At 37.0% G+C, this 26,548-nt stretch overlaps 1 protein-coding gene across 2 annotated transcripts in view; it reads left to right on the top strand.

The window, feature by feature from the left end:
* Window positions 1-2,755: 2,755 nt before the first annotated feature.
* Window positions 2,756-26,548, top strand: part of PARP2 (poly(ADP-ribose) polymerase) — a 48,054-nt gene continuing 24,261 nt past the window's right edge. For both annotated transcript variants that reach the window (XM_090000282.1, XM_090000283.1), the window contains exons 1-7: window positions 2,756-2,870; window positions 2,961-3,084; window positions 4,202-4,320; window positions 12,901-12,982; window positions 13,985-14,217; window positions 14,349-14,478; window positions 14,728-14,783. In XM_090000282.1, the coding sequence (XP_089856408.1) occupies window positions 2,787-2,870; window positions 2,961-3,084; window positions 4,202-4,320; window positions 12,901-12,982; window positions 13,985-14,217; window positions 14,349-14,478; window positions 14,728-14,783 (828 nt within the window). In that variant the 5' untranslated portion in view covers window positions 2,756-2,786. The remainder of the gene's footprint in view (window positions 2,871-2,960; window positions 3,085-4,201; window positions 4,321-12,900; window positions 12,983-13,984; window positions 14,218-14,348; window positions 14,479-14,727; window positions 14,784-26,548) is intronic.

Here is a 26,548-nt window from a genome sequence, read left to right as displayed (position 1 = left end):
GTAAAATTAAACATCAAATTAGGAAAGATTAATAGTTCGAATTCAAGATTCAATTAAGATTAGCAAAGATTCATATTTAAGCCAAAAATATGCATAAAATTCATATTTATTTTATTTACGATTGTTGGAAAAATCATGGTATTACACCTTGCCCTCAGCCAGGTGCCAGACTTCGACTTGTGCAGGGGGTGATGCCCATGAGAGTTGATCCTGAACCGCTTGGGGCCTAGGCCCCATCCCACTCTGCCGAACCCTTGTGGGGCACTTTCCCATGTAAGTTGTACGAAGCAAATGATACTTTGAAGTTTAAACCCATAGGAAAAAGGAGTGATGGGGACCCAAAGAAAGTGAAGGGTTGAAATGTGTTTTTCTTTATTTTAGGACTTTTAACTCAGGTTAAGTGATTGGGGGTAACCATATGCCGCAACAGGTGCTGTTTAATAATTGGCATGAAAAGTTTCTTTGTATCTAAAATTTGAAAAAAAAGATGCTTCATTTTGGAACTATAGGAAAAAGGCAGGTCTCCCAATGAAAAATTCCTAATATAAAAGAAGAAGAAAAATATAGTAGCTCCCTCTAACTGTTTGAACGTACATATGCATTTTTGGGTTATAAATAAAATAAATAAATAAATAAATAAATATATATATAGGTTTATATTTGGTACAATCAATTGTACCTACAATATAATTTGAATCTCACAACGCGAATTGATTTGACACAATCTAACCTCATAGATGTGTTAACATATATGCTTGATTTAGCTAAAATCAAGCATGAATCATATTTTTTTTATTTAAATACATGTTTTTATTAGTCCAAATAAAACAATGTCTTTGTAACCGTAGATTTTTGGATCACCAAAAAAAAACTATATACTGGTCAGATTTTGACAATCCAAAAGTTGGCTCACACTAAATAAAAATCTGTAGATCACATCTGTGAGAAAAAAATCAAATAAGAGGGTTTTCCCCATTTGCTAGGTTGTTTGCATATACAAATAATTGTAGCAATTCTTAATCACACATATGCCAGCGAGGTCTCTGAGTGGTTGATAGGAGCTGTATGTGCATCCTTGTGGTGGGACATTGCGGGTTCAAAACCCAATGGTACATTGAATAATGACTGGTGGGAGTCTGCCACCCCAGCTCACCTTTAAAAAAACAAAATCTTAATCACACACACATTATATATATATATATATATCGTCGAAGGGTTGAATGAGGTCAGATGCACAGCTGAGCACTGTATATTAAAAAAATGATTTAGCGACGGCTCTGGTTTGTCCCTAAATGGTAAGACAGTTTAACAGTTTGATCATACAAGCTTATATTTGTCAGTATACTAAATATCTGAATGATTTTTTTTTTTTATGTTTTTTGTCAAATCTGACCATACTACCTGCTTGGTTTTATAGGGATGGACTCTTTGATAATCATTAGAGTATGTTTTTATAAGGTTTGAAATTTTTTATAAACATTCAATTTAAAAATTCACATTTTTCATGAAAAAACATGATCCAAGATACCTATTTGAAAATTCCTGGTGAAGTTCACATATTTCAGTTTTCATATATATATATATATAGTAATGTTTTGGGATGAAGGCGTAGAAGAAGAAGAAGAAGATACATAGTAATGGGTAGGTGCCAACTAATATGTGCTAAAATGAGTCTTCCAGGCTTTTTCATTTTATTTTTAAATTTTGATCATACAGATGTGATATAGGAAATTGATTTTATAAGGACCAGCTCTTGAAGTGTTAGATTGCCACATATGGGTGGATTTTTATAAGGTTTTAAAAATGAACGGTCAAAATTCTTTGTAAAATTTCGAGGCTCCAAATATCATTTTTTTCATTGAAAGCACATGATCCAGGTGTGGATTCCTCGGAAATTGACCATTTTGATGAAAAAAATGATATTTGGAGCCTAAAAAATTTACAAAGATTTTGGACCATTGATTTTTCGAACCTTATAAAAAGTCACCCATGTGTCAGAATCAAACACTTCAAGCTATCCCTATAAAATCAAGTACGGTCAAAATTTAAAAATGGAACAAAAAAACCTTAAAAAACGCACCTACCCATCACACACACACTCTCTCTCTCTCTCTCTCTATCTATCTATCTATCTATCTATATATATATATATATATATATATATATATATATATATATATATATATATATATATATATATATATATATAACAGAATCCTGATCAGACTAGCTTAAAACCCGATACATACACTTAAACGGGTCAGGTTTTAGTCTGACTCTGGTTCTTTTCCGATTTGGGTTTGGTTTTGAGTGCGAAACTCAATACCAAGCCCGAATCCGAATTTGGCTACCGGGTATATATATATATATATATATATATATATATATATATATATATATATATATATATATATATATATATATATATATATATATAACAGAATCCTGATCAAACTAGCTTAAAACCCGATACACACACTTAAACGGGTGAGGTTTTAGTCTGACTCTGGTTCTTTTCGGATTTGGGTTTGGTTTTGAGTGCGAAACTCAATACCGAGCCCGAATCCGATTATAATCAGATCCGAATCTGGCTACCGAACCCGAGTAATCGGCTTCGGGCCGGATGTCGGGTTACATCCAACCCGTGGACATCTCTACTCGTCGGCTGGAAGCTTTTCTTTGAAAGCGTAGCGGGGAAGCTATATTCGTCATTTTAAAACCCTGCGAGTCTCCCCGCCGAAACGTTACTCTCTCTCTCTCTCTCGTTCGATCGATCGGATCGAGGGATGTCGAACAAGCTCAGAGTTGAAGAGCTACGGAAGCAATTGGCGAGTCGCGGCCTTGACACCACTGGCAAGAAGCCCGCTCTGGTAATCTTCTGTGGGGAATTTTTCTCCCTTTTCTACCATTTCTCTCCACTTCGTTCGAACTCACAAGAGATCATTGATCGCTTCGATCAGGTGGAAAGGCTCGACGCCGCGATCCTCGAAGAGGAAAAGAAAGCGAGCTTGAATGCCGATGGCGCGAATTCGAAGAAACGAAAGGCGGAAAAAGTTTCGGATTCCACTGAAAATGGCACGAAAGGTACGAGAAAAGATTCGATAACGAAAAAGGGTTTCGTACGGTTTCCGTTCGAACTCGATTGCGTCAAATGTAGGTTTGGACATTTGATCGTTCATCCTCGAGAATAATCGGGCATGATGAGCAACGATTTCTTGTACAATTGAAGTAAAAATCCTTAGAGCGACCTATCCCGGTCACATTAAACTTGGAAAGCTCGAAATTGGGTTTGTTTCCAACTCGCCCAACTTATTTTCGATCGTGAACGGGCTAGCGCACAAGTCGAACTGAGCAGTCACGAGCACCTCGGTTTGTTTACTAGTCGGATAAGTTCATCCTCGAGTTTTCTTTTGTCTTCTTCTTCCTGTATTGCTGGCACACTTGGCTCTGACGGATGGATTCGGTGGAAGAAATAAATTTACTAAATCATGAATATGGTTAGAGCTCATGCATGCTTGTAGTATAGGAGATTTTAGGCAAGATTTTTTCGTGTTCGCGTGCTTCTTATGCTACCATTAAAATAACCATTTTGCCTATCTATAATGAGGTAAACACTCAAAATTGCTTGAACGAAGCAAGAAAATTTAACAGGCGAGAAAGAAGAAACTGCTTCTGTATGTACAAAGAACACAGCCCTCGATATTACAAATTAGATAAGGTTGAGTTGGTTAAGGCTCACAACTGCTATTTTTTTATTCTATTGTTACCAACAAAGTGACAAACCTTCACGTAGAAAACACAATATAAAAGTATAGAGCAGTGATTAAAAAAAGTCAGAAAAGAAGAGAAGAAGATCGACTAAGAATGCAACTAGTGTTACAATTTAAAAGACCATATGATAGTGGTGGCAGAGATATGAATACCCGCAATTGAGTTCCTAATTTTCCCGTGTTCTTTTTTTTTCTTGCTTGAATCTACTGCCGTTGGGACTTTTTTTGGCTGCTTTCTTGACACACCGCTTATTGGATAAAAAATATAATCGATTGTAGCCTTTGCTACATTGCTAATGATTCTCGGCATGTAAATTTGGTATAAGATAGTTTATCTGGTTCTATGATTCAGTATCCTTGTTGCACGTTGCCAGCGATCCAGGTAAACTGAAGTTGCCAAAATTTGATTATTGCATTGTTAATGACAATAGATGAAGAAAATCAAGAAGGTTCCAGCAAGAAATTTGTTACAGCAACCAAGAAATGTGGTGCAGTTTTAGATCAGTGGCTTCCAGATGATGTTAAATCACGCTACCATGTTTTAGTTCTTGTATGTGAGCATTTCTTAACCCCTAAAGCACTTTTCCCATTTTATATCTCACTTACTGGCTCAAAGTTTTCTTCATTTAGTTTTTATCTGTTCTTCAACCAAGTGCTTTTCAATTTTCATCTTGTCTAATTTATTGCTTGTGTTTCTTTTGCTTTTTCTTTTTTAATTGATAAATTTCTTGCTGATAATTTCCCTGCCCTCCTAATTAATGTTTGATTTGGACCTTTGTTCTGATAATAGCTGAATGCCTGTTGGCTGTTAGGTTTGGGAGTTTTTAGCATTCACCTTTGAAGAGATGACGTTTTGAATATTGCAATAAATTTGTACCTAATAAACTAAGTTTGGCCTTGGAATAACCTCCTTCTAGGTACCATAGAATCCTTCAAGGTGCAGATCCTTAGCAGTTCTACATACTCATGAAGGCTTCTTTTAGCAGATCTTTTGAAGGATATTCTATCATCTAATGATGTCAGAAATCTCTTAGAATGCTTCATCTGTGCTGTGGACAGTTGAAGCTTGAGAGTTTTATATGATTTTTGAAACTGGTTTTGTCTGATTTGGATAAGCATACAAGAAGTTTCGATTTTTCCAATGAATTTCTTGATTCTGACCTGTTATATGCTTTTTTCCTTTTTTTTTGTATATTGTTGAGAGGACTGTGAGCTCCTATGGTGGGGCTTGTATTTTAGGGTGCAGACCTCTAGATAGTTCCATTGAGTCTGATCATAAATTGGGAATTTAAAGTAATGAGGTATTCAAGAAGGTGGTTATGTATCAAAGATTAGTGGATGCGCTCATTTATCTCTTTCCGCTCAACCAGATATACCATATATTGTGAGTATAGTTAGTAGAATCATGATGGTAGCACAACATATCTTGAAGTGCTTAAAGCAGAATCATTAGAAGTGAATTCCTTATGATGTGGAGATTTTTATAGATGTAGATTGGGCAAGATCCTCAAAAGATAGGAGTTTTATATTTGGATTTTTCACTTGTAGACCACTTAATATCATGGGAGAGAAAAGAAAAAGCGAAAGTGTTTCTTCAATGCTCAGGTGGAATATAAACCCATGGTGCTGGTGCATGCTAATGTATGAAGCCCTTTAGTTGAAGTCTATATTAATTAAGTGCGCTAGGAATACATATAAAATTTCCAATGAAATTATATGATGACAATGGAACAACAATTTATATGCCTCATATCTTGTATATTATGAGAAAACTACGCATATTGATATTCTTTTCTGCTTAAGGAGCGTTTGTTTTAGTATATTTTGTTAAAATGTATCTCCAAAACCATTGTTGTAAGTATAAATATATATACTTATATACATAGAGATACATATACATATATATATATATATATTATATGTATACGTATCTCTCTGTATATAAATATATATATATATTATTTTTTTACCCGAAAAGGGTATTCTTGTAATTTCCTATCTTGCGCATATTCCATTTGGAATATGTTGTAATTTCCCTCTTTATTTTTTGTATTTCTTTTTTTCTTTTTTCTTTTTTTCTTTTCTTTTCATAAAGGTGCATTGGGGGTCCCCCAATAGAGTCGTTGGGGAGCCCCCAACGGTCACAAAGTTGGGGGCTCCCCAACGACTCCTTTGGGAGCCCCCCTTTGCACCTCTTTGCTTTTGTATAAATAAGGGTGTTCCCCTTGTTATTCTTAAAGCTTGAGAGTCTCAAGCATTTGCCCTTTTTCTATAAAATACATGCCTTAGTGCATGTTTGCTACTTTTACGCTTTTTGCGTATTTTGTTCAAGTGTTGTGAGAGTGCCTTCATGCACATCTTTTTTAAAGTATTTGTGCTTGTATGCGTATTGTCTCTTCGTAGACATTTTCACATGGTATCAGAGCCAGGTTGGTGATAGAGGATCGTGGGATTCTCCTTTTTTTTCGAGTGCCTCGAAAAACGTGCCTTCAGATCTTTCAAGGTTGAGGTGGTGGATCTTGCCTCTCAAATATTTTAGAAGAATCTTGTGCAAGCTAGAATTTGAGATATTATGTTGGTACGCTTTTTCTTTCTTCTTCTTTACTCCTTAATTTGCGAAAAAGAGTCTCATTTTGCTCTTGGCTTCAAATTAAATGAGTCCAACTATCATGTTTGGGCCAGGAACATGGAGGCTCACATAAAAGGGAAGGAGCTATGGGGTTATGTGCAAGGCACGATTCCGGAACCGGAACCCAAAATAACCGTGGTAAACGGAAGTGAAATCAAGATTCTTAAGGGAGAAGAAAGGATCAAAGCTCTTGAAGAGTATTCTAAGAAGCACGATGAATGAGAAATGAAGAATTTCAAGATTCTTTCTTGGTTCTTTTCATCCGTTGAAACTAAGATTAATGCCAACATTATTAAGTTCAAAAAGGCATTGGAAGCTTGGCATTATCTTGAGAAAATGTATACATCAAGGGATCTATCTCATAAGTGTTACCTTCAAAAGAAGGCTCTCTCTCTTACTCAAGGTGAAATGACTATTAGGGAATATTTTGCCAATCTTTCCTCCATATGGGACGAACTTGCCATGCTTGAACCAAAATGGAGTGGAGAGGCAATTGAACTCCGTCACAAGCAACTTGAAGAAGATCGGTTCTTCAACTTTTTGAATGGGCTAAGGCCTGAATTTGAGCAAATAAGGTCATCTCTTCTATCCTCGTTTACTCCTCCTTCTCTTGAAGATGTACTCACCAAATTAAGTGGTGAGGAGACTCGTATGAGTTTATGTAAACAAGGATCAAATGTTCTTGTGGTTCCTTGTAATTATGAAGAAAACAATGAGGTCAATGCCGTATCAAGACCCGGAAACAATGTAAAAACCTATCGTCCTCCTCACTTTAAACCACAAAATCAAGGTGAAAATGGTGGGCAAAGAGGAAAAAGGGACTATAGCAAAATTATTTGTCATTTTTGTAAAGAACCGGGGCATATCAAACCCATATGTCTCAAATGGAAGAAGCTTCTCGCAATGGCTACCACCTGTGTACCACAAAAAGAGGAGGCATCATCAAGTGGGTCACTCTCTATAAATCAAATAGTGGAAGCCCTTCAACCTCTCCTCAAGGGAGCTACCTCCGGTGCCGCCGTGTCTACTTCTTCCTCTCCAGGTAAAGTCTCTTGGCTTTTGGACTCAGATGCATCTTTTCATATGTCCCCAAACATTTTTTCGCTTTCCGATTACTCAAAAAATGTTTCTCCATCTTTTGTTTCCACTGCGGATGGAACCTCTCTTGAAATTAAAGGAATAGGTGATTTTGAAACTCAAGATTTTTTTATTCAAAAAATTAGATTTATACCTAAACTAAACTTAAACCTTCTCTCTATTTCTCAACTCTCGGACCATGGTTGCGATATTAAATTCTCTTGTGATAAATGTTTAATATAGGATCGCCGGTCCAGGAAATTTATTGGGGAAGGCTTTAGAAAATGAGACTTATACTATATGGAATCTCTTCAAGTTCCAAATTATTTTTGTAATGTTGCCCGGCACAAGGATATAAATGTGTGGCACAAAAGACTTGGTCATCTTAATATCACCAAGTTATCTTATTTACATTTTGCAAAAGACCTATGTAAAAACTCATTTTCTTGTAATGATTGTATTATCTGAAAAATGCAAAGTTTACCTTTTGAGCAAAGAACTATGTTCTCTTCTAAAACTTTCGAAATTGTTCATTCAGATGTTTGGGGACCCGCACCTGCTGCTTCAAAAGGAGGCTTTTCTTATTACGTAATTTTTGTGGATGATTTTTCCAGATATTCGTGGATCTATTTTCTTAAGTTCAAACATGAAGTTTTTTCGTGTTTTAAAACTTTTCATTCAATGATCAAGAATCAATTCAACAGTAACATAAAGATATTTAGAAGTGATTCTGGAAGAGAATATCTCTCCAATCAATTTAAAGTGTACCTTGAGGATCACAGAATTGTTCACCAAAGGTCTTGTCCTAAAACTCCTCAACAGAATGAGTTAGCCGAAAGAAAACATAGGCACATCATTGAGACCACTAGGACCCTTCTTATATCCCAAAACATTCCTAAAAACTTTTGGGCTGAAGCAACTCTTGCTTCTGTTTATCTGATAAATCGCTTACCATCTAGGATATTAGGGAAAATGTCCCCTTTTGAGGTATTACATAAGCTTGAACCTGATTATAATAGGTTACGAATCTTTGGGTGTAAGTGTTTTATACTTACTGATAAAAATGACAAGCTCTCTCCCAAGGCTATTCCTTGTGCCTTTTTTGGATATTCTGAAACTCAAAAAGGGTTTCATTGCTATGACCTTCGTGATGATAAGTTATATGTCTCTAGAAATGTAACATTTCTAGAAAATGAAAGCAACTTTGATAAAAATGTTTCTCAACATGAAAATTTTGATTACTCCTTCCTATTCGACTTACTATCTAGTAATGATGATATATCTAGTGATGATGATGATGTATCATCAAACCATGATGGGGAAAATGATGGTGATGTTGGTGAACATAACCCACTCAATGAACCGGAAAATAGAATTTCCAGTGATCCAATAACCTATTCTCGTAGAAATCCAGACACTTTTAGAAGTGCTATTGACCAATATAGTGAGTTTGTTCCTACTCTCGACCATAGAAGGTCTGAAAGGAATAGGAGACCTCCAACTCATTTTGTCTCTTTTGATTCTTTCTCACCCCGATATAGGGCTTGTCTTAGTGCCATTTACTCTTATTTTGAACCTAAAATTTTTGAAGAAGCTAAACAATGTATAGAATGGCAAGAAGCTATGCAAAATGAACTTAATGCTCTTAGGAAGGCTGAAACCTGGGATTTCCAAACTCTACCCATAGGAAAGAAAACTATAGGTTGTCGATGGGTTTTTAAGGTTAAGACTAAAAGCGATGGATCTCTGGAAAGGTATAAAGCTCGCTTAGTCGCAAAAGGGTATGAGCAAGAGTATGAAATTGATTATGAAGAAACTTTTGCTCCTGTAGCCCGAATGGTTACAGTTAGATGTCTTATTACTATTGCATCTATTAAAAATTAGAACATTTTTTCAAATGGATGTGAAAAATGCGTTTTTGAATGGTGACCTTAACGAGGAAGTGTATATGGATGCACCACCTGGCATGAAGATTCCTAAAGATAAAGTTCTTCGTCTTCGAAAGGCCCTCTACGGTTTGAAACAGGCCCCCAAAGCCTGGTATGACAGGTTCACCAGTGTAATGCTGGAAAATGGTTTTTCCTCCTGTTATACTGATACTGATTTGTTTACTAGAAAATCTAATCCAGGGATTGTGATACTATTACTCTATGTTGATGACATGCTAATTACAGGTGATGATGTTCAAGGAGTCAAGGGTATTAAGTTCGTCTTGATTTCAAAATTTGAGATGTCAGATTTGGGTTTTCTGACATATTTTCTTGGAATTGAAGTTGCCTATTTGCAACGTGGTTATTTCCTATCTCAGTCTAAACTTGTTTGTGAGATTATTGACAGATCAGGAATTTCTGATGACAAAGTATGCGAAACTCCTGAAGTCGTGGGATAAAAAATGAAGATTGACGACGGTGTTCCTCTAACCGATCCTACTCCTTACAGGCAGTTGGTAGGTTCTTTAATGTACCTTAGCATTACTCGACCCGATTTGTCACATGCTATACACATCGCCAGTCAGTTTCAACACGCTCCTACAACCGTTCATATGAATGTTGTTCTTCGCATCATCAGATATTTGAAGGGAACAATGAATAAGGGAGTATTTCTATCTTCTTATTCTGAATTAAAATTACTTGCTTATACTGACTCAGATTGGGGAGGTGACCCTAGTAACCGTCACTCCACCACTGGTTTTTGTGTTTTCTTAGGTGAGTCTTTAATCTCATGGCGATGTAAAAAGCAACAGAAGGTCTCTCTGTCATCCACTGAAGCCGAATATAGAGCCATGACATCTACCACCATGAAAATTGTATGGATTCGACGCCTTTTGAAAGATATGAGAGTGTTTATCAGAGAACCAACAAAACTATGCTGTGACAATAAAAGTGCAATTTATATTGCCAAGAACCACACCTTTCACGAGCGAACAAAACATATAGAGATGAACTGCCATTATGTCAGAGAAGAATTCTTGAAGGTCATTGATCTACCATACGTGACGTCTGAGTATCAACTTGCAGACTTCTTCACAAAAGCACTATGTTCGCCCAAATTTCATTTCCTTCTTGACAAACTTGCGGTTATCGCACCGTAAGTTTGAGGGGGGGTGTTAAAATGTATCTCCAAAACCATTGTTGTAAGTATAAATATATATACTTATATACATAGAGATACATATATATATATTATGTATACGTATCTCTCTGTATATAAATATATATATTTATATACATATTTTATTTTTTTACCCGAAAAGGGTATTATTGTAATTTCCTATTTTGCGCATATTCCAAAGGAACATGTTGTAATTTCCCTGTTTATTTTTTGTATTTCTTTTTTTATTTTTTATTTTTTTCTTTTCTTTTCATAAAGGTGCATTGGGGGTCCCCCAATAGAGTCGTTGGGGAGCCCCCAACGGTCACAAAGTTGGGGGTTCCCCAACGACTCCTTTGGGAGCCCCCCTTTGCACCTCTTTGCTTTTGTATAAATAGGGGTGTTCCCCCTTGTTATTCTTAAAGCTTGAGAGTCTCAAGCATTTGCCCTTTTTCTATAAAATACATGTCTTAGTGCATGTTTGCTACTTTTACGTTTTTGCGTATTTTGTTCAAGTGTTGTGAGAGTGCCTTCATGCACATCTTTTTTAAAGTATTTGTGCTTGTATGCGTATTGTCTCTTCGTAGACATTTTCACATATTTCATATGAAAAGGCCCTCTTCCTATGAAGGCGGGCCTCTTTCCTATAGGCACTGAAACAAACACAGCTGTGGGAAAGCACATGTGAGCCACATGAATTGCATAAGAAATCAACATTTTCATATGAAATGTAGTCACACCTTCCCCCATGAGATGCTCTTTTCCGCAGGGGTGAGTGTTTCGAACAAAAGTTCGTTCTTGCTAGTGGACATGTAACGAACACCCCCTTAAGTTGGACTATTTCATGCCTCTTATGCAAGATCCTAGAGTCAACATTCATATGCATTCGCCAAAGTCATCAGGAGATCTACTTGCAGAAATTGGATGCAAGTTGAAGATGATGGACATCTTTTTCCCAACTTAAGGTAGAGTATTAAATAGAAAAATATCTGTCCATTTAGTTATAGGGTTGCACAATGGCCCAGTTTCTGGGTAGGTCAACTGACTCTGGGTTTGGCCAGTGCAAATTCCCGACGCGTTCCCCTTTCAGCCCATAGGCTCTATTATTTTTTCTTTTACTTTTTTTAACAAAAGGGCGAGCCCTCTGATCTTGTCGCGTTAGCCATGGAAACTGAGTGACTTCAAGCCAAACTGAAGGAAGTGGTAGCTCTTCTAATGAATACATTGCATGACGGTGTTTGTTGGAAATCAAGAACAAGTGCAACAACCTCGTCCATGGTTGGTAAGGAAATTGAAGTCCTTAGCAGAGAGAGAGAGAGAGAGAGAGAGAGAGAGAGAGAGAGAGAGAGAGAGAGAGAGAGAGAGAGAGCTAATTGAAAATATTATTGCTATACAACCTATTGATTGTTGGAAGGGAGAGGATGTGTTGTGAGGTTGTGCCACTGCGACAAATATAAGGGTGACAAGGAAACCATGCCAGTGTATGCAACTAGCGAGGTTAAACTGAAGGAAGGGATGAAATGTGAATGACAATGGAGTGTTTTTGTTTTTCACTTTTCTTCTTGTAGGTGTCCATTTTTTGTTATATTTTTTATTATAATAAGTTTTTTGAATACGGCCTTTGCTGTTGGCTTGTCTCCTTGCCTATGTCTAGTCTGTAGAAGTTTGGGCTGGGCTTAAGCTCGGTTCAAGTTAGGCCAGGCTCAAAATATTAGGCACAAGCCTGTCACAATTGACCTGGGTGTTTGTGGCTTGTGGGTTGCCCATTCCGATTGCCCAGCCCTATAGTTACATCGATCTATGCTTGTCAAAGAAGGTCGACTTAATGGGATGTATAAAGAAGGTGAGAAAGGTACTCAACACGATGTGGATAGCTGATAGGATGAGGGCATGCGAGATACTGCAAAGCACACCAAGAATATAAGCTTCAAGCCTGCAATAAGTAAGATGAGAAACAATGAGATATTAGTGTGTTTTTCTGCTCTCTCTCTCTCCCTTCCTTCCTTGTCTCTTCTAGCTTATGTAGAATCCCTCAAAATGTAGGATCCTAGCAAATTCCATAGAATCAAATTTAAAAATATGTGCATCAACTCTTGTTCACCTTTGGATAGAAAACTTGGAAGATAATGTTTGTGTCTGTATGCAGAATATTAGACGATAAGAAGTCATGAACTTTGTTCTTTGAGCTTGCAAAACCGTTGATTTCATTCAATTTTATTACGCTTTATGACTTGATCGTAACCCACACAAATAGATGGCATTTTTATTCTTTCTTTGTAATCATGTGTTATTTTAATTCAATTGTTCCAATTTTCATTTGCCTTTTTTTTTCAGGGGGATGAAGTCTATGATGCGATTCTGAATCAAACAAATGTTGGCGAAAACAATAACAAATTTTATGTGATTCAAGCTCTTGGTAGGTCTTCAACACCATCACTTTTGCTTGCAGTGGCTGCATATGCGAAACAATTATTTTTGCAAGCCTTGTCATCTTTATGTGGCATTGCTTCAAATTCATATTTCAAATTTGTTTGCTCTTAGACTATAATAACCAAAAGTAGGGGTGCTAGCATGAAAGTGAAGTAAAAGATTGTCTTTGGAGAATAATCATTAACATCAGCTTGTGATGGTAAAAATTGTTGTTGAGCCACTCATGGCTGGGCTCATGTCGGGCTCGTAAAAAGCTCGTTCAAACTTGTGGAATAGGCTCGGTAAGCTTGAGCATGAACAACCAATGTTTGCCTTGGCTCGGCTCGTATTGGCTTGTTAATATATAACAAATATGTTTTACATGTATTTTGTATCATAGAATGATGATGGTTGAAGTGTTTGGCTTGCAAGAAATAAGTTGAGTTCAAATATGTAATGAAAAATCAGCTAATTATGTTCCATCTGTTAAAGTTGAAGGTCATGAAATTCTATTTCGAATTTGGAATAAAAAAGGCTTCTTTTTCTTTTTGAAAATGCATATTCTTATGTTTGGGGGCATGCATCAAAGGTTTTCTTCTTGTTATTATGTTACTTCATCAGTTTACTTGGATATTTTTTATGAAACATAGACATAGTGTTAGATATTCCATTATTCTAAATAGATCCTCTACTAGCATTGTGAACTTCCAAAGTAAAAAAATAACAGTAAATTTTGTGGTTGTTGTTTGAAATTTGAATACTGATTTTAGATATGTTATAAAATACAAAACACAAAAAGAAATGCACATTCGTCTGTTATATGTCAAAAAGTTGTTTGCATTTTAATCTAATAAAATAAACTTAAATTCCCTTGTTATCAATATAAATTTTTTGACAATCTGTTAGTATTTTTTTTCATGCTATTTGACTCTTACATATACCTCTATTTTCCTCTCTCTGTAACTTTTTATCTTTTTCATAAAAAAGAACTGGTGGAATGCTATTGCAGAATCTGATGATCGCAGCTCATATATGGTTTACTTGAGATGGGGTCGGGTTGGGGTGAAGGGTCAAAATAACTTGATTGGACCTTATGGCTCACACAGTGATGCAATTAAAGAATTTGAATCAAAATTTTATAGCAAAACAAAAAACCATTGGTCAAATCGAGAAGAGTTTGTTCCTTTTCCAAAGCACTATACTTGGCTGGAGATGGACTACAGTGAAGGTGCAGACAGAAAGGTGGCCACCTTTTTACTGAGAGTACTTGTTTGTGATTTTCGCATTGTTTGATTGATACTTGAAAGCACACATTCTGCACTAGTGATTTTCTTTTTAATTGTAAGTGATGACAATGTTTTATTTTTATACAGACTGAGGAAAATCCTGGTGTGCCAGAAATTGGTAGTCAGCCTCGGGAGACCAAGCTTGACCTACGTATTGCTCAATTCATATCTCTTATATGTGATGTCAGCATGATGAAGCAACAAATGCTTGAGATCGGTTAGTTTGTCTGGTCATCACTATGAATAGATGGTCCTGTGTTAATGAATTTGTTTTTTTCTTTTTCTGGTGGTACAATTAAAATGTTTTTACTTAATATGATTTTTTTCTTAAACTGTGTTTTGGCCAACATTGGTCTTCCCTATGTCTTTCCATCTGGTTAATTAAATGTGTTTTTGTTGACTTCAGTTGCTTTCACTACATCTTTATTTGTAGTATTGATATGCTAAACTTCCTATGCTCCTCCAGGCTACAATGCAGAAAAATTGCCACTTGGCAAGCTAAGTAAATCTACAATTTTGAAGGTAAAGATTTAACTTCGTCATTGATGTAACTCCTGTTGCTGCTAAGCATACAATCAGTTGCCTATGATGCAAAACCTTCTTCATATGTTCCCAATATTTTTCATCTTCTATTTGTTGCTTCTGTAAACTAGTTAGTTTTACTTCTGATAAATTTGCTGGAATGTTGTACACCTTTGCATGGACTAAAATTATTCAACTGGCATTTGATGTGATTGTCAGGAACCCCAAAATTGTGACGCATTTGATCGTGCTCGTTTGGAATTCTTTGTTGTTCTCCTCTTTTATTCAAGTACTTGCTGCTGGCTATTTATTTTTTGGCTGTGATAAGGAGTTGGACCTGTAACTCTTTATTCCGAGTCTCTGACATGCAGTTGCATACTGTGTCATGTAGCAAAGTTTCTCTCCATCTCTTAATTTACTGTTTCCCCCTCCTATATCTGTTGAATGTAGCTTTAGTGCAGTATTAAACTATGTAACATGGCTGCTTCTGCACCCCCAAAGCACCTGTGTTGGCACAGTGTGGATGCAACCGTGCAAGTGCAGAAATTGACATGGCTGGGTGTGGGTCGACAAGTGTTGGGTGTGATAAACTCACACATGACCATTTTGGTCCAATTTGAACTTTGTGCAACTCTGACCAAGACCAATGTTGTTGGTATCGGTGCATATCGGCCGATATGTTTCGTATCGGCTGAAAATCGATACGATACTAACCTGAATCGGCTATTTTTAATACAACAACAACAACTACGTCTTCATCCCAAAACAATTGGGGTCGGCTATTTTTAATAAATGTAAAAAATACTTAAAATCAAAATTTTAATATTATTTTAATGGTTTTAACATGCGTCACATTCTGGTTGGCACAAAATATTTTTAATTATTTTTTAGCCAATTCAGAACAATTCACTTGGCCAAACGATTCACGGCTGATACTGATACTGGCAACATTGACGAAGACCAAAATTGTTGAAGTTAGAAAAACTTAAAAAGACTTATAATTGTACAATTGCAAATGCATTCTATAGAATACACACCTACCTATGTACATACATACATATATTTGCATCCCTACACCCAAGTTTTCTGAAATTAGTGTCACACTTGCACCCGCACCGATGTGACATAGTCACATAAGTAGTAAAAATTAGATATCTTGGTAGGATTAATATGTTGCAGGAAATTTCAATATGCTTGATGAATTAAAAATTCCTATATGTTAATTAAATTTTATGTTTTTCTGAAGTTGCATGAGCTTATAAGAAACAATACCAAGACAACAACCTTTCTTAGAACATGGTGGGGGAGACATGAGGAAACATATCTTGACTGCAGATGGAGTATCTCATTTATGACCCACTGTTGCACATCTTGTTAAAATATTATGTCTCTTTTATATATAATGAGATGTCACATGGGGTATGTCTCGTGTATATATACTCCACTGTAAACTGAAATACCCATCAGGGGTATTTCAGTCCTTTTACTCAATAGACGTCAGCCACCCTAATGGACTAACATTTTTCCTTTTTCTTTTTTATTTACTTTTGCTTTTTACACCTTTTTCTTTTTGACTGTTGTGAAAGGGACAACTCCATATAGCTGTTGGAGCTGCCCCAACGATCACAAATGTGACCGTTGGGTGCAGCTCCAACAGTCATATAGAGCTGCACCCTATGGCTTCTCTTTGTATTATAAATAGGCCTTAGTGGCCCTTGTAAACATATACTTTTTTGTGAGTGTATATGCAATAACAATTCTTTTTGTAAAGCCCCTTTTGGGATTCAAGTTATTAAAGTTGATATTTTTTATGCCCTTGTGCATGTGTATCCGTGCCTTTGTGCACTTGTGAGAGTTCTCCTTTGTGTCTTTGTGCACACTTCGTGGTTCCAGCATTGTGTTTATACACAAAATCTCTTTTTATAGAGATTTTCACATGGTATCAGAGCCTCGTTGAAGGAGGATCGTGCGTATCCTCATTTTCGGGTGCCTCAAAAATCGTGCCTTCAAGATTTTGAAGATTGAAGTGAGTCATCCTTCTCGGGCAATATTTTAGAAGCTTCTCTTGTCAAGAAAGACGTGAAAAACTTTTGAGGTACGTGGTTTTCCTCATCTTCTATCCTCTCTAATGGGCGAAAAAGACTCCCACTTCTCCCTTGGTTTTAAACTTAGTGGTTCGAACTATCATGTTTGGGTCGGCAATATAGAAACCCACATCAAAGGAAAGGGCCTTTGGGGTTACGTTCAAGGTTCGATTCCGGAACCGGAGCCTAAAATCACTTTGGTCGAAAGAGGGAAAATAACAATTCTTGAGGGAGATGATCGAACCAAGGCTCTTGAAGAATATAGCAAAAAACATGAGTGGGAAATGAAGAATTTCAAAATCTTGTCATGGATCTTTTCCTCCGTTGAGACGAGAATCAATGCCAATATTATAAAGTTCAAAAATGCATCTCAAGCATGGGAGTATCTTGAAAAGATGTATACCTCTAGGGATTTGTCCCATAAGTATTATCTCCAAAAGAGGGCGTTAACTCTTTTCCAAGGGGAAATGACTATAAGGGAGTATTTTGCCGAACTCTCTTCCGTTTGGGATGAGCTTGCTATGCTCGAACCAAAGTGGAGTGGAGAGGCTATAGAGCTTCGTCATAAGCAATTAGAAGAAGATCGATTTTTTAATTTTTTGAATGGGCTAATGCCCGAGTTCCAGCAAATTAGATCTTCTCTTCTATCCTCCACCTCGCCTTCTCTAGAAGACGTCATTACAAAATTAAGTGGCGAGGAAACTTGGATGGGCATTAGCAAGCAAAGAAGTGTTATTGCAATGCCCACAAATCCATAAGAATGTGATGGGGTGAATGCGGTTTCTAGGCCCGGAAACAACTTGAGGACATATAAGCCTCCACATTTTAAAAATCAAAATCAAAATCAAAATCAAGGATTCAATGGAGGACAAGGCGGTAGAAGGGACTATAGCAAAATTGTGTGTCACTTTTGCAAGGAACCGGGACACATCAAACCGGTTTGTCCCAAATGAAAGAAATTATTGGCTATGGCTACCACATCCCAACCTCAAAAAGAAGAAGGAGCATCTACTTTCACAAATGGAGCTCTCTCTTTGAATCAAATTCTGGAAGCTCTTCAACCTCTTGTTAAGGGAGCCATTTCCGGTGTCGTCGTATCTACCCCTTCCCCTCCAGGTAAAACTTATTGGCTTTTAGACTCGGGTGCTTCATTTCATGTCTCTAAACTTTTCTTCTCTTTCCGAATATTCTAAAAGTTTGTCACCATCTTTTGTTTCAACCGCGTATGACACTTCTCTTGAAATTAAGGGGATTGGAAACTTTGAAACTCAAAATTTCTTTATTCCCAAAATTAGATTTATACCTAAATTGAATTTGAACTTACTTTCCGTCTCTCAACTCTCGGACCTTGGATGTGACATTCAATTTTCATCTAATAAATGTTTAATACAGGATCACCGTCCCGGGAAGTTGATTGGGGAAGACTCTAGGAAGGGAGACTTGTACTATGTGGATTCTCTTCAAATCCCTAAAACCCCTTTTTGTAATGTGGCCCAACATAAAGACATAAATGTTTGGCAGAAAAGATTTGGTCATCCCAACATCATCAAGTTATCCTATTTGCATTTTATTAAAAATCTTTGTAAAATTACTTTCTCTTGTAATGATTGTATTCTTGGAAAAATGAGAAGTATGCCTTTTGAACAAAGATCTATGTTTACCACAAAACCTTTTGAAATTGTTCATTCGGATGTTTGGGGACCGACACCCGTCATATCTAAGGAGGCTTTGCCTATTATGTGATTTTTGTGGATGATTTTTCTCGATATTGTTAGATATATTTCCTTAAACATAAGCATGAAGTGTTTTCATGTTTTAAATCATATCATATGATAATTAAAAATCAATTTAATAGTAATTTAAAGTTATTTAGGACCGATTCCGGAGGCGAATATCTTTCCAATGAATTTAAAAAATCTTGAAGACTATGATATTGTCCATCAAAGATCGTGTCCTAAGACCCCACAACAAAATGGGTTAGTCGAAAGGAAGCATAGGCATTTCATTGAAACCACTAGAACCCTTTTTATTTTCCAAAGTATTCCATTTTTTTTTTTGGGTCAAAGCGGCTCTTGCTTCAGTTTATCTTATTAATCGTCTCCCATCCAAAAATTTAGATAAAATCTCTCCTTTTGAAACTCTATATGAAAAAGAACCCAATTATAATAGATTGAGAGTTTTTTGTTGTAAGTGCTTTGTCCTTACATATAAGAGTGATAAACTCTCACCTAAAGCCATTCCTTGTGCCTTTCTTGGCTACTTCGAAACCGAAAAAGGGTTTTGATGTTATGATACTAAAAATGATAAGTTATATGTCTCAAGGAATATAACTTTTTTGGAAAATGATAGTGGTTTTGAAAAGAATGAATCTCATTTAGAAAATGCCGACTATTCCTTTCTCTTTGATCTTTTATCTAAAGATGATGATATCTCTAGTGATGATGAATCAAAATATAACAGTGACAATGAAGTGGTTGAAATCAACAATAACTCTAACCCTACTACCTCTCAAGAAAAAAATATAACTAAAGACCCTATCACCTGAACTCATAGAGATAGACGCACTTTTAGAAGTGCTATTGAGCAGTATAGTGAACCTAGCGAATCTATCCCCTCACATGATTCAAACCCTAGAAGAACCGAGAGAACTAGATGAACTCCCTCTAGATTCGTGTCTTTTGACTCTTTCTCTCCTAAATATCGGGCTTGCTTAGGTGCCATTCACTCATATTTTGAACCGATTTTTTTTGAAGATGCCAAACGATGTATTGAATGGAGAGAAGCCATGGAAAGTGAACTTAAAGCGCTTAGAAAAGCCAACACTTGGGAATTTCAAACGCTTCTCAGTGGAAAGAAAACTATAGGATGTCGATGGGTGTTCAAAGTCAAAACCAAGAGTGATGAATCTCTTGAGAGGTATAAAGCTCGTCTTGTAGCTAAAGGGTATAGTCAAGAATACGAGATTGACTATGAAGAGTCATTTGCTCCAGTAGCTCGCATGGTTACTGTCAGATGCCTCATCACCATTGCTTCCATTAAAAAATGGAATATTTACCAAATGGATGTCAAAAATGCCTTTCTGGTGATCTTAATGAAAAAGTCTACATGGATGCTTCGCCTGGTATGAAAATTCCTAAAAATAAAGTTCTTCGTCTTCGTAAAGCTCTTTATGGCTTGAAACAAGCTCCCAAGGCTTGGCACGATAGGTTTAACAATGTAACGACTGGAAATGGTTTCACTTCATGCTATATTGACACTGCTTTGTTTGTTAAGAAATCTGATGCAGGGATTGTTATATTATTGTTATATGTTGATGATATGTTAATAACAGGTGATGATATCAAAGGAATTAAGAGCATTAAATCTATTTTGACTTCAAGATTTGAAATGTCAGACTTAGGATTTCTGACAAATTTTTTGGGAATTGAGGTTGCCTATTCTCACATAGGCTATTTTTTGTCTCAAACTAAACTTGCTTGTGAGATTTTTGACAGATCAGGAACCACAGATGACAAGGTCTGCGAAACTTCTGAAATAGTAGGTTCAAAGATGAAGATTGATGATGGGATTCTCCTAAAAGATCCCACATCTTACCGGCAACTGGTTGGATCCTTAACGTATCTCAGCATTACCAGGCTTGATATTTCTCATGCAATACATGTTGCTAGTAAATTTCAACATGCACCTACTACAGTCCATATGAGCGTCATCCTTCGTATCACCAGATACATAAAGGGTACAGTAAATAAGGGAGTATTTCTATCTTCTACGTTTGAATTAAGTTTAATTACTTATACTGACTCTGATTGGGGAGGTGACCCAAATAACCATCACTCCACCACTGGTTTATGTATTTTTTTTAGGTGAATCATTAATCTCTTGGAGATGCAAGAAACAACAAAAAGTATCGCTTTCATCCACCGAAGCTGAGTATAGAGCCATGACATCTACTACCATGGAGATTGTTTGGATTCGTAGTTTGTTGGAAGATATGAATATTCAAGTTCAAGGGCCCACAAAATTATATTGTGATAATAAAAGTGCAATCTATATTGCCAAAAATCACACATTTCATGAGCGCACGAAGCATATCGAGATGGACTGCCACTATGTTCGTGAAGAATATTTAAGAAGAACCATTGACCTTCCTTATGTTACATTAGAATATCAACTGACAAACTTTTTCACCAAGGCGCTGTGTTCTTCAAGATTTAACTTTCTTCTTGGCAAACTTTCGGTTGTCTCACCCTAAGTTTGAGGGGGGGTGTTAAAATATTATGTCTCTTTTATATATAATGAGATGTCATATACTCCACTGTAAACTGAAATACCCATCATGGGTATTTCAGTCCTTTAACTCAATAGGCATCAGCCACCCTAATGGGCTAACATTTTTCCTTTTTCTTTTTTATTTCCTTTTGCCTTTTACACCTTTTTCTTTTTGACTGTTGTGAAAGGGACAACTCCATGTAGCTGTTGGAGCTGCACCCAACAGTCACCTCTTTGTATTATAAATAGGCCTTAGTGGCCCTTGTAAACATATACTTTTTTGTGAGTGTATATATGCAATAACAATTCTTTTTGTAAAGCCGCTTTTGGGACTCAAGTTATTAAAGTTGATATTTTTTATGCCCTTGTGCATGTGTATCCGTGCCTTTGTGCACTTGTGAGAGTTCTCCTTTGTGCCTTTGTGCACACTTCGTGGTTCCGGCATTGTGTTTATACACAAAATCTCTTTTTATAGAGATTTTCACACATCTGTCCAGATGACAGGAGTTGCTCTAGTTCCTGATTGTACTTGGATGCTTGGGAAATGTAGAAAACGAGTTGCTCTTGTTGCTCATTATACTGGGCTATATCTCATGTACACGTATCCAGGTGGCATGAGTTGCTCTTGCTCCTGATTGTAGTGGGGTGTTGGGGAAATGTAGAAAATGCTCTCAATTTTCACTATGGTGGCACAAGTCTAGGATTCTCCATTTTAACTTCCCATATCCTTCCCTGCTGTCAACTGGAGGTCTCTGAGCCTATTATATATCAATGCCATCCAATTCAAATGGTGAATATTTTTTTGAACATTTGCATTTAAAATACTGTATGCACTCTTAAATGTATTCTGGATCCATCTACTTGCTTGTAAAATTCTTTGAGATTGGTCTATCTACTTCATATTTCAATGATCCTGATAAGGTGGTTATTTTGTGTATTATTTAGATTTGGAAAGTCATTTGGTCAGAAAGATAAATAATAGTTGAAGGATGGTGTCTAACCTGAATTCCAGGCTATATTCTTGCATTTGGTTATTATTTGGGGTTTGCCTCATTGCAACACCAAAACACCAGACACTCACATGGTTTATTTTCTGTTGTCACAACTCATGATCAAGTTAAACCTCAATATCTTTAAACCCAGTCAATGGAGTCAGATATTGTGTTGGTTGATCAACATTTATTGTGAAGAATATTGAAGGCTTGGAGATTGAACTTTGCTTTATCAACACTGCATTATATAAGTCTATTTGGAGCTCTAAATCCATCCACGCCATGGTTTTGCCCCATGCACAGTTGTCCGAAGGGACATGTAATAGGCACCATTCCGAAGCCGCAATTCATGCTCACCAAAAGAGAAGGAGATCAAGAGAAAGCCTTAGAAGGTGATCCATGTATGAAAGTCATTCAAGACCATCAAATTAAGGTAGAGGATTGATAAAATAACCATGCTAAAATTCTTGCATGGTTTATGAACAATGTTGAGCTCAAGATATGTGCTGACATTGGCAAATTTTGTAAAGCCAATAAGACTTGGTTCTTTTTTAAGGTACTCAAAAAGACCCTGCACGACAAATTTTCTTGCAAGAAAAGATACGAACCATCAAACAAGGTGAGATGAGTGTTCGTGATTATTTTAGTGCCCTTGGTCCACTATAGGATGAATTATCTCTTCTTGAACCGAAGTGGTTGTTAATGAAGATGTGAAGCTAAGAAAAAAACAAATAAAAAAAGAACACTTTTTCCAATTTTTACATGGGCTTAAGCCCGAATTTGATCAAGTTAAATCTTCTCTCCTCCATAGATCTAAACCTCTTCTTTTGGAAGATGCGGTTGCCGAAACATGTCAGGAAGAAATTCGTGGTTAAAACGGGAGATGAAGTTTTGGCCGTTCTAAACCTGACAACCATGTAAAAACTTATAAGCCTTCACACTTTGAGAGGCAAAATAACTATAATGGTGAATATTAGAAAGCTAATTGTCCCAAACTCAATAACACTTCCAAAAACGATGACACTTCCAAAAACAAAGCAACTTCCGTTGAAAAGACTATACCAAAGAGAGAAGAATCCATTAAAAAAGGAGATATTTTTTGCTTACTCAACTATCGGAGGCACTCCAACAACCACTTAAATCTCCATCAACTTTGGGGGCTGCGATAGCATCATCGTCTCCTTCGGGTATGTATTCTTGGATCCTTGATTCAGGAGCTTCTTTTCATGACTCCACATGAAAATGAACTATCCAATGTATGTACTAATTCAAAAACTTTCTATGTTTCTACCGCTGATGAAACATCCTTGCAAATTAAAAGTATTAGAAGATTAGATTCTTCTCAAAGCTGTTGTGTTACAAAAATTAGAGTTGTTTCAAAACTAATTTTGAATCTTTTTTCAGTTTGTCAAATATCTGATCATGGATGTGAAATCTCCTTTATATCTAAGGAGTGCTTCGTGCAGGATCTCCGATCCGGAAGCGGATTGGGCAAGTTCATAGGAGAGGAGATCTTTATTTCATGGATTCTTTAATCTCCCTTCATAAGCATTTTATAACCATGTCCAAGATAAAGATATTGAAACTTGACATAAGAGACTTGGATATCCAAGTTATTCAAAGATGTATCTTTTCCCTTTTAGGGAAAATTTTTGTAATGAAAAAGATTTGATTTGCAATGATTGTATTTTTGAAAAAATTAAAGCTATTCCATTTCTTAATAGAACATTTGTCTCAAAAAAACCTTTTGAATTAGTACGTTCCGATGTGTGGAGGCCTTTCCCCATCATATCAAAAGGAGAATATTTCTAGTATGTTACATTTATTGATGATTTTAATAGATATGTATGGATTTACTTCCTTAATCTCAAATCCAATGTATTTTCTTATTTTAAAGAATTTCATATGATTATTAAAAATCAATTTCAAAGTAATATTTTCATCCTTAGATCTGACTCGGGTAGTGAATATCTATCCAATGAATTTCAAAATTATTTAAAACAAAATTAAATTTGTCACAAAAAATCTTGTTCAAGAACTCTTCAACAAAATGGGTTAGCCGAAAGAAAACATACATATTATGAAAACCGCTAGAACCCTACTTATCTCTAAAGATGTTTTAAAGAGCTTTTGGGCCGAGGCTGTTCTAACATCAACTTGATAAATAGAATGCCCTCATTATCCCTATAAAATATTTCTCCATATGAAAAACTATTTGAAAGAACCCTCCGATTATAAACTCTTAAGAATTTTTGGTTGAAGTGTTATGTCTTTTTGCATAAAAGAGATAAATTATCTACAAAAGCCTTTGAATGTGTCTTCATGGGTTATGGAGAAAACCAAAAAGGCTTTAGATGTTTTGATTTCAAGAATAACAAACATGTCTCTAAAGATGTGACTTTTTTAGAAAATGAAAATGGACTTGAGAAAACTAAGGAAAAAGAGAAAGTAGATTATAACTTTTTATTTGATCTCTTACCACAAAAAGAATTAACCTCTTGTGATGTTTCTTCGAATGATAACTCCTTGAGTGATATTGGTGATAATGATGGGCATTCTAATGTTGAAAATGTTGAATCACCATCAAGTAATGATAATGTTATTGATAAACCAATACAAGTGTATACCCGACCTGAGCAAAGAAATTTTCCAAGTTCTTTAGAAAAAATATATACATAATTTTCCTATAGAAGAAACCTCACTTAGGAGATCCAATCGGGTCTCTATCCCACCTAATAGGTTTATATCATATGATACTTTGACACCAAATTATTGAGCATGTTTAATAGCCTTACATTCCTTTTATGAACCTTCACACTATAATGAAGCCAAAAGTCTTCCATATTGGGTTGAAGCAATGAATGTTAAATTAGATGCTTTCAAAATGGCTAAAACTTGAGAAGAAACTTCATTACCCTTAGGAAAGAAAGCTATAGGATGTAGATGGGTGTTTAAGGTTAAAACCAGAAGTGATGGGACCCTAAAAAGATATAAAGTTAGGTTAGTCGCCAAAGGATACTCTCAAGAATATGTAATTGATTATAAGGAAACCTTTGTACCAATTTGATGCAGAGCCAGATCGACCCAGATCCATACAGCCTGACCCAGGCAGGGGACCAGATCTGCACAATGGGGCTGAGGATCGGACCCAAGTAGTGGATCCATTCCAGATCACAGTACCAAGACGCAGGGCTGATGTACCCTTGCGTACCTACTCCAAACGAGCACAGGCCTGTGCGTCCTAGATCCAGCAGCAAAGAGGAGTCATCTCGGGTCCAGGGCTGGACCCGAGACCCGGATCCAGTTGCACACTTTAAATACCCTATTCTAGGGTTGCGTGCGGAGGAAAATATTGGATTTCTGGGCTTTCTTTCCTCTGTCTCGTTCGGCTACAATCTTCTTTCTTTATTTTTTTTTTCTTTCTTCTTTCATTCCAGCTTCATTTTGCTATTTACTATCTTCATTCATGATAGCCCTTATCAGTTTCATAGTAAATTGTTGATCGGGTCGATTGATCCAATCCCTTATTCAACGTTTCCATTGAGTTATCTGTTGCTGCACGACTGATCGTGCCTTGGGAGATTAGCATTCAACGTCAACCCCTAACGTGACTGTGTCGATTCCCTCGCTGCATCAAAGTGGTATCAGAGCACCAAGCCTCCTCCTTGGTCAACGACATGGCACAAGAGGCTAGGAACGATCCTCTGAGTGGGAAGGAGCGCGAGGAAACCGACAATGAAGATTCGATGATGCAGATGAGCGACATGATGACCAAGATCCAAGAAAACATGCTACGCGTAAATAAGGACGTAGCTGGCATGTCGAAACGACTGGATGGAATCAAAGATCAAATCGTGGTCATCGAGTCGTCCGGGGAGGCGCGCGCGACTTCTATGCTGAAAACGGTAGCAGGATTGGGTGACGGCGCAAACAGTCAAGTAGATGCTACCGCAGCCGAACCGGGTCAACCGATCTCTTGTGGTTGGGCCACCGCCCCACATCTGGTACCTTTTCTAACGACGGACTCAGTCACGGCTGCTAATCAGACCATCGATGCTTGCCAGCCAAACCAAGGAGCCCTGGCCGTGTCTCCCAACGTCAGCTCGGGTGTGCAGGCTTGGTCTTGTGCTACGGTGCCAGTGTTGCAGTTTGGGTCTGGTTTGTAAGGGCCCAGTGTGACGCTGGGCCAGGCTGCTGGCGCAATTACATCATCCCGAGCAGGGGACTGATCAGGTCCACTTTCCCGAGCCTGCGCGCGGGGGCGCTGCTGGAGCCCACCAACGTGCAGAGGGTGGTGGAACCCTGTGGATGGGTCCGAACTCGAGAGGGTTCGGACCAGAGTTTGTGACAGCGGGACCCAGATCCAGATCTCAAGGACCATCCTTTGGGTCCCAGGGAGTGGGTCCGAGTCTCGAACCAC

The sequence above is a fragment of the Nuphar pumila genome, chromosome 3 (assembly GCF_984573655.1).
Source record: "Nuphar pumila chromosome 3, dmNupPumi1.hap1.1, whole genome shotgun sequence".
NCBI lineage: Eukaryota > Viridiplantae > Streptophyta > Magnoliopsida > Nymphaeales > Nymphaeaceae > Nuphar > Nuphar pumila.
Note: the sequence above shows the minus strand (reverse complement) of the source record. Positions and strands in the feature narration are given on the sequence as shown.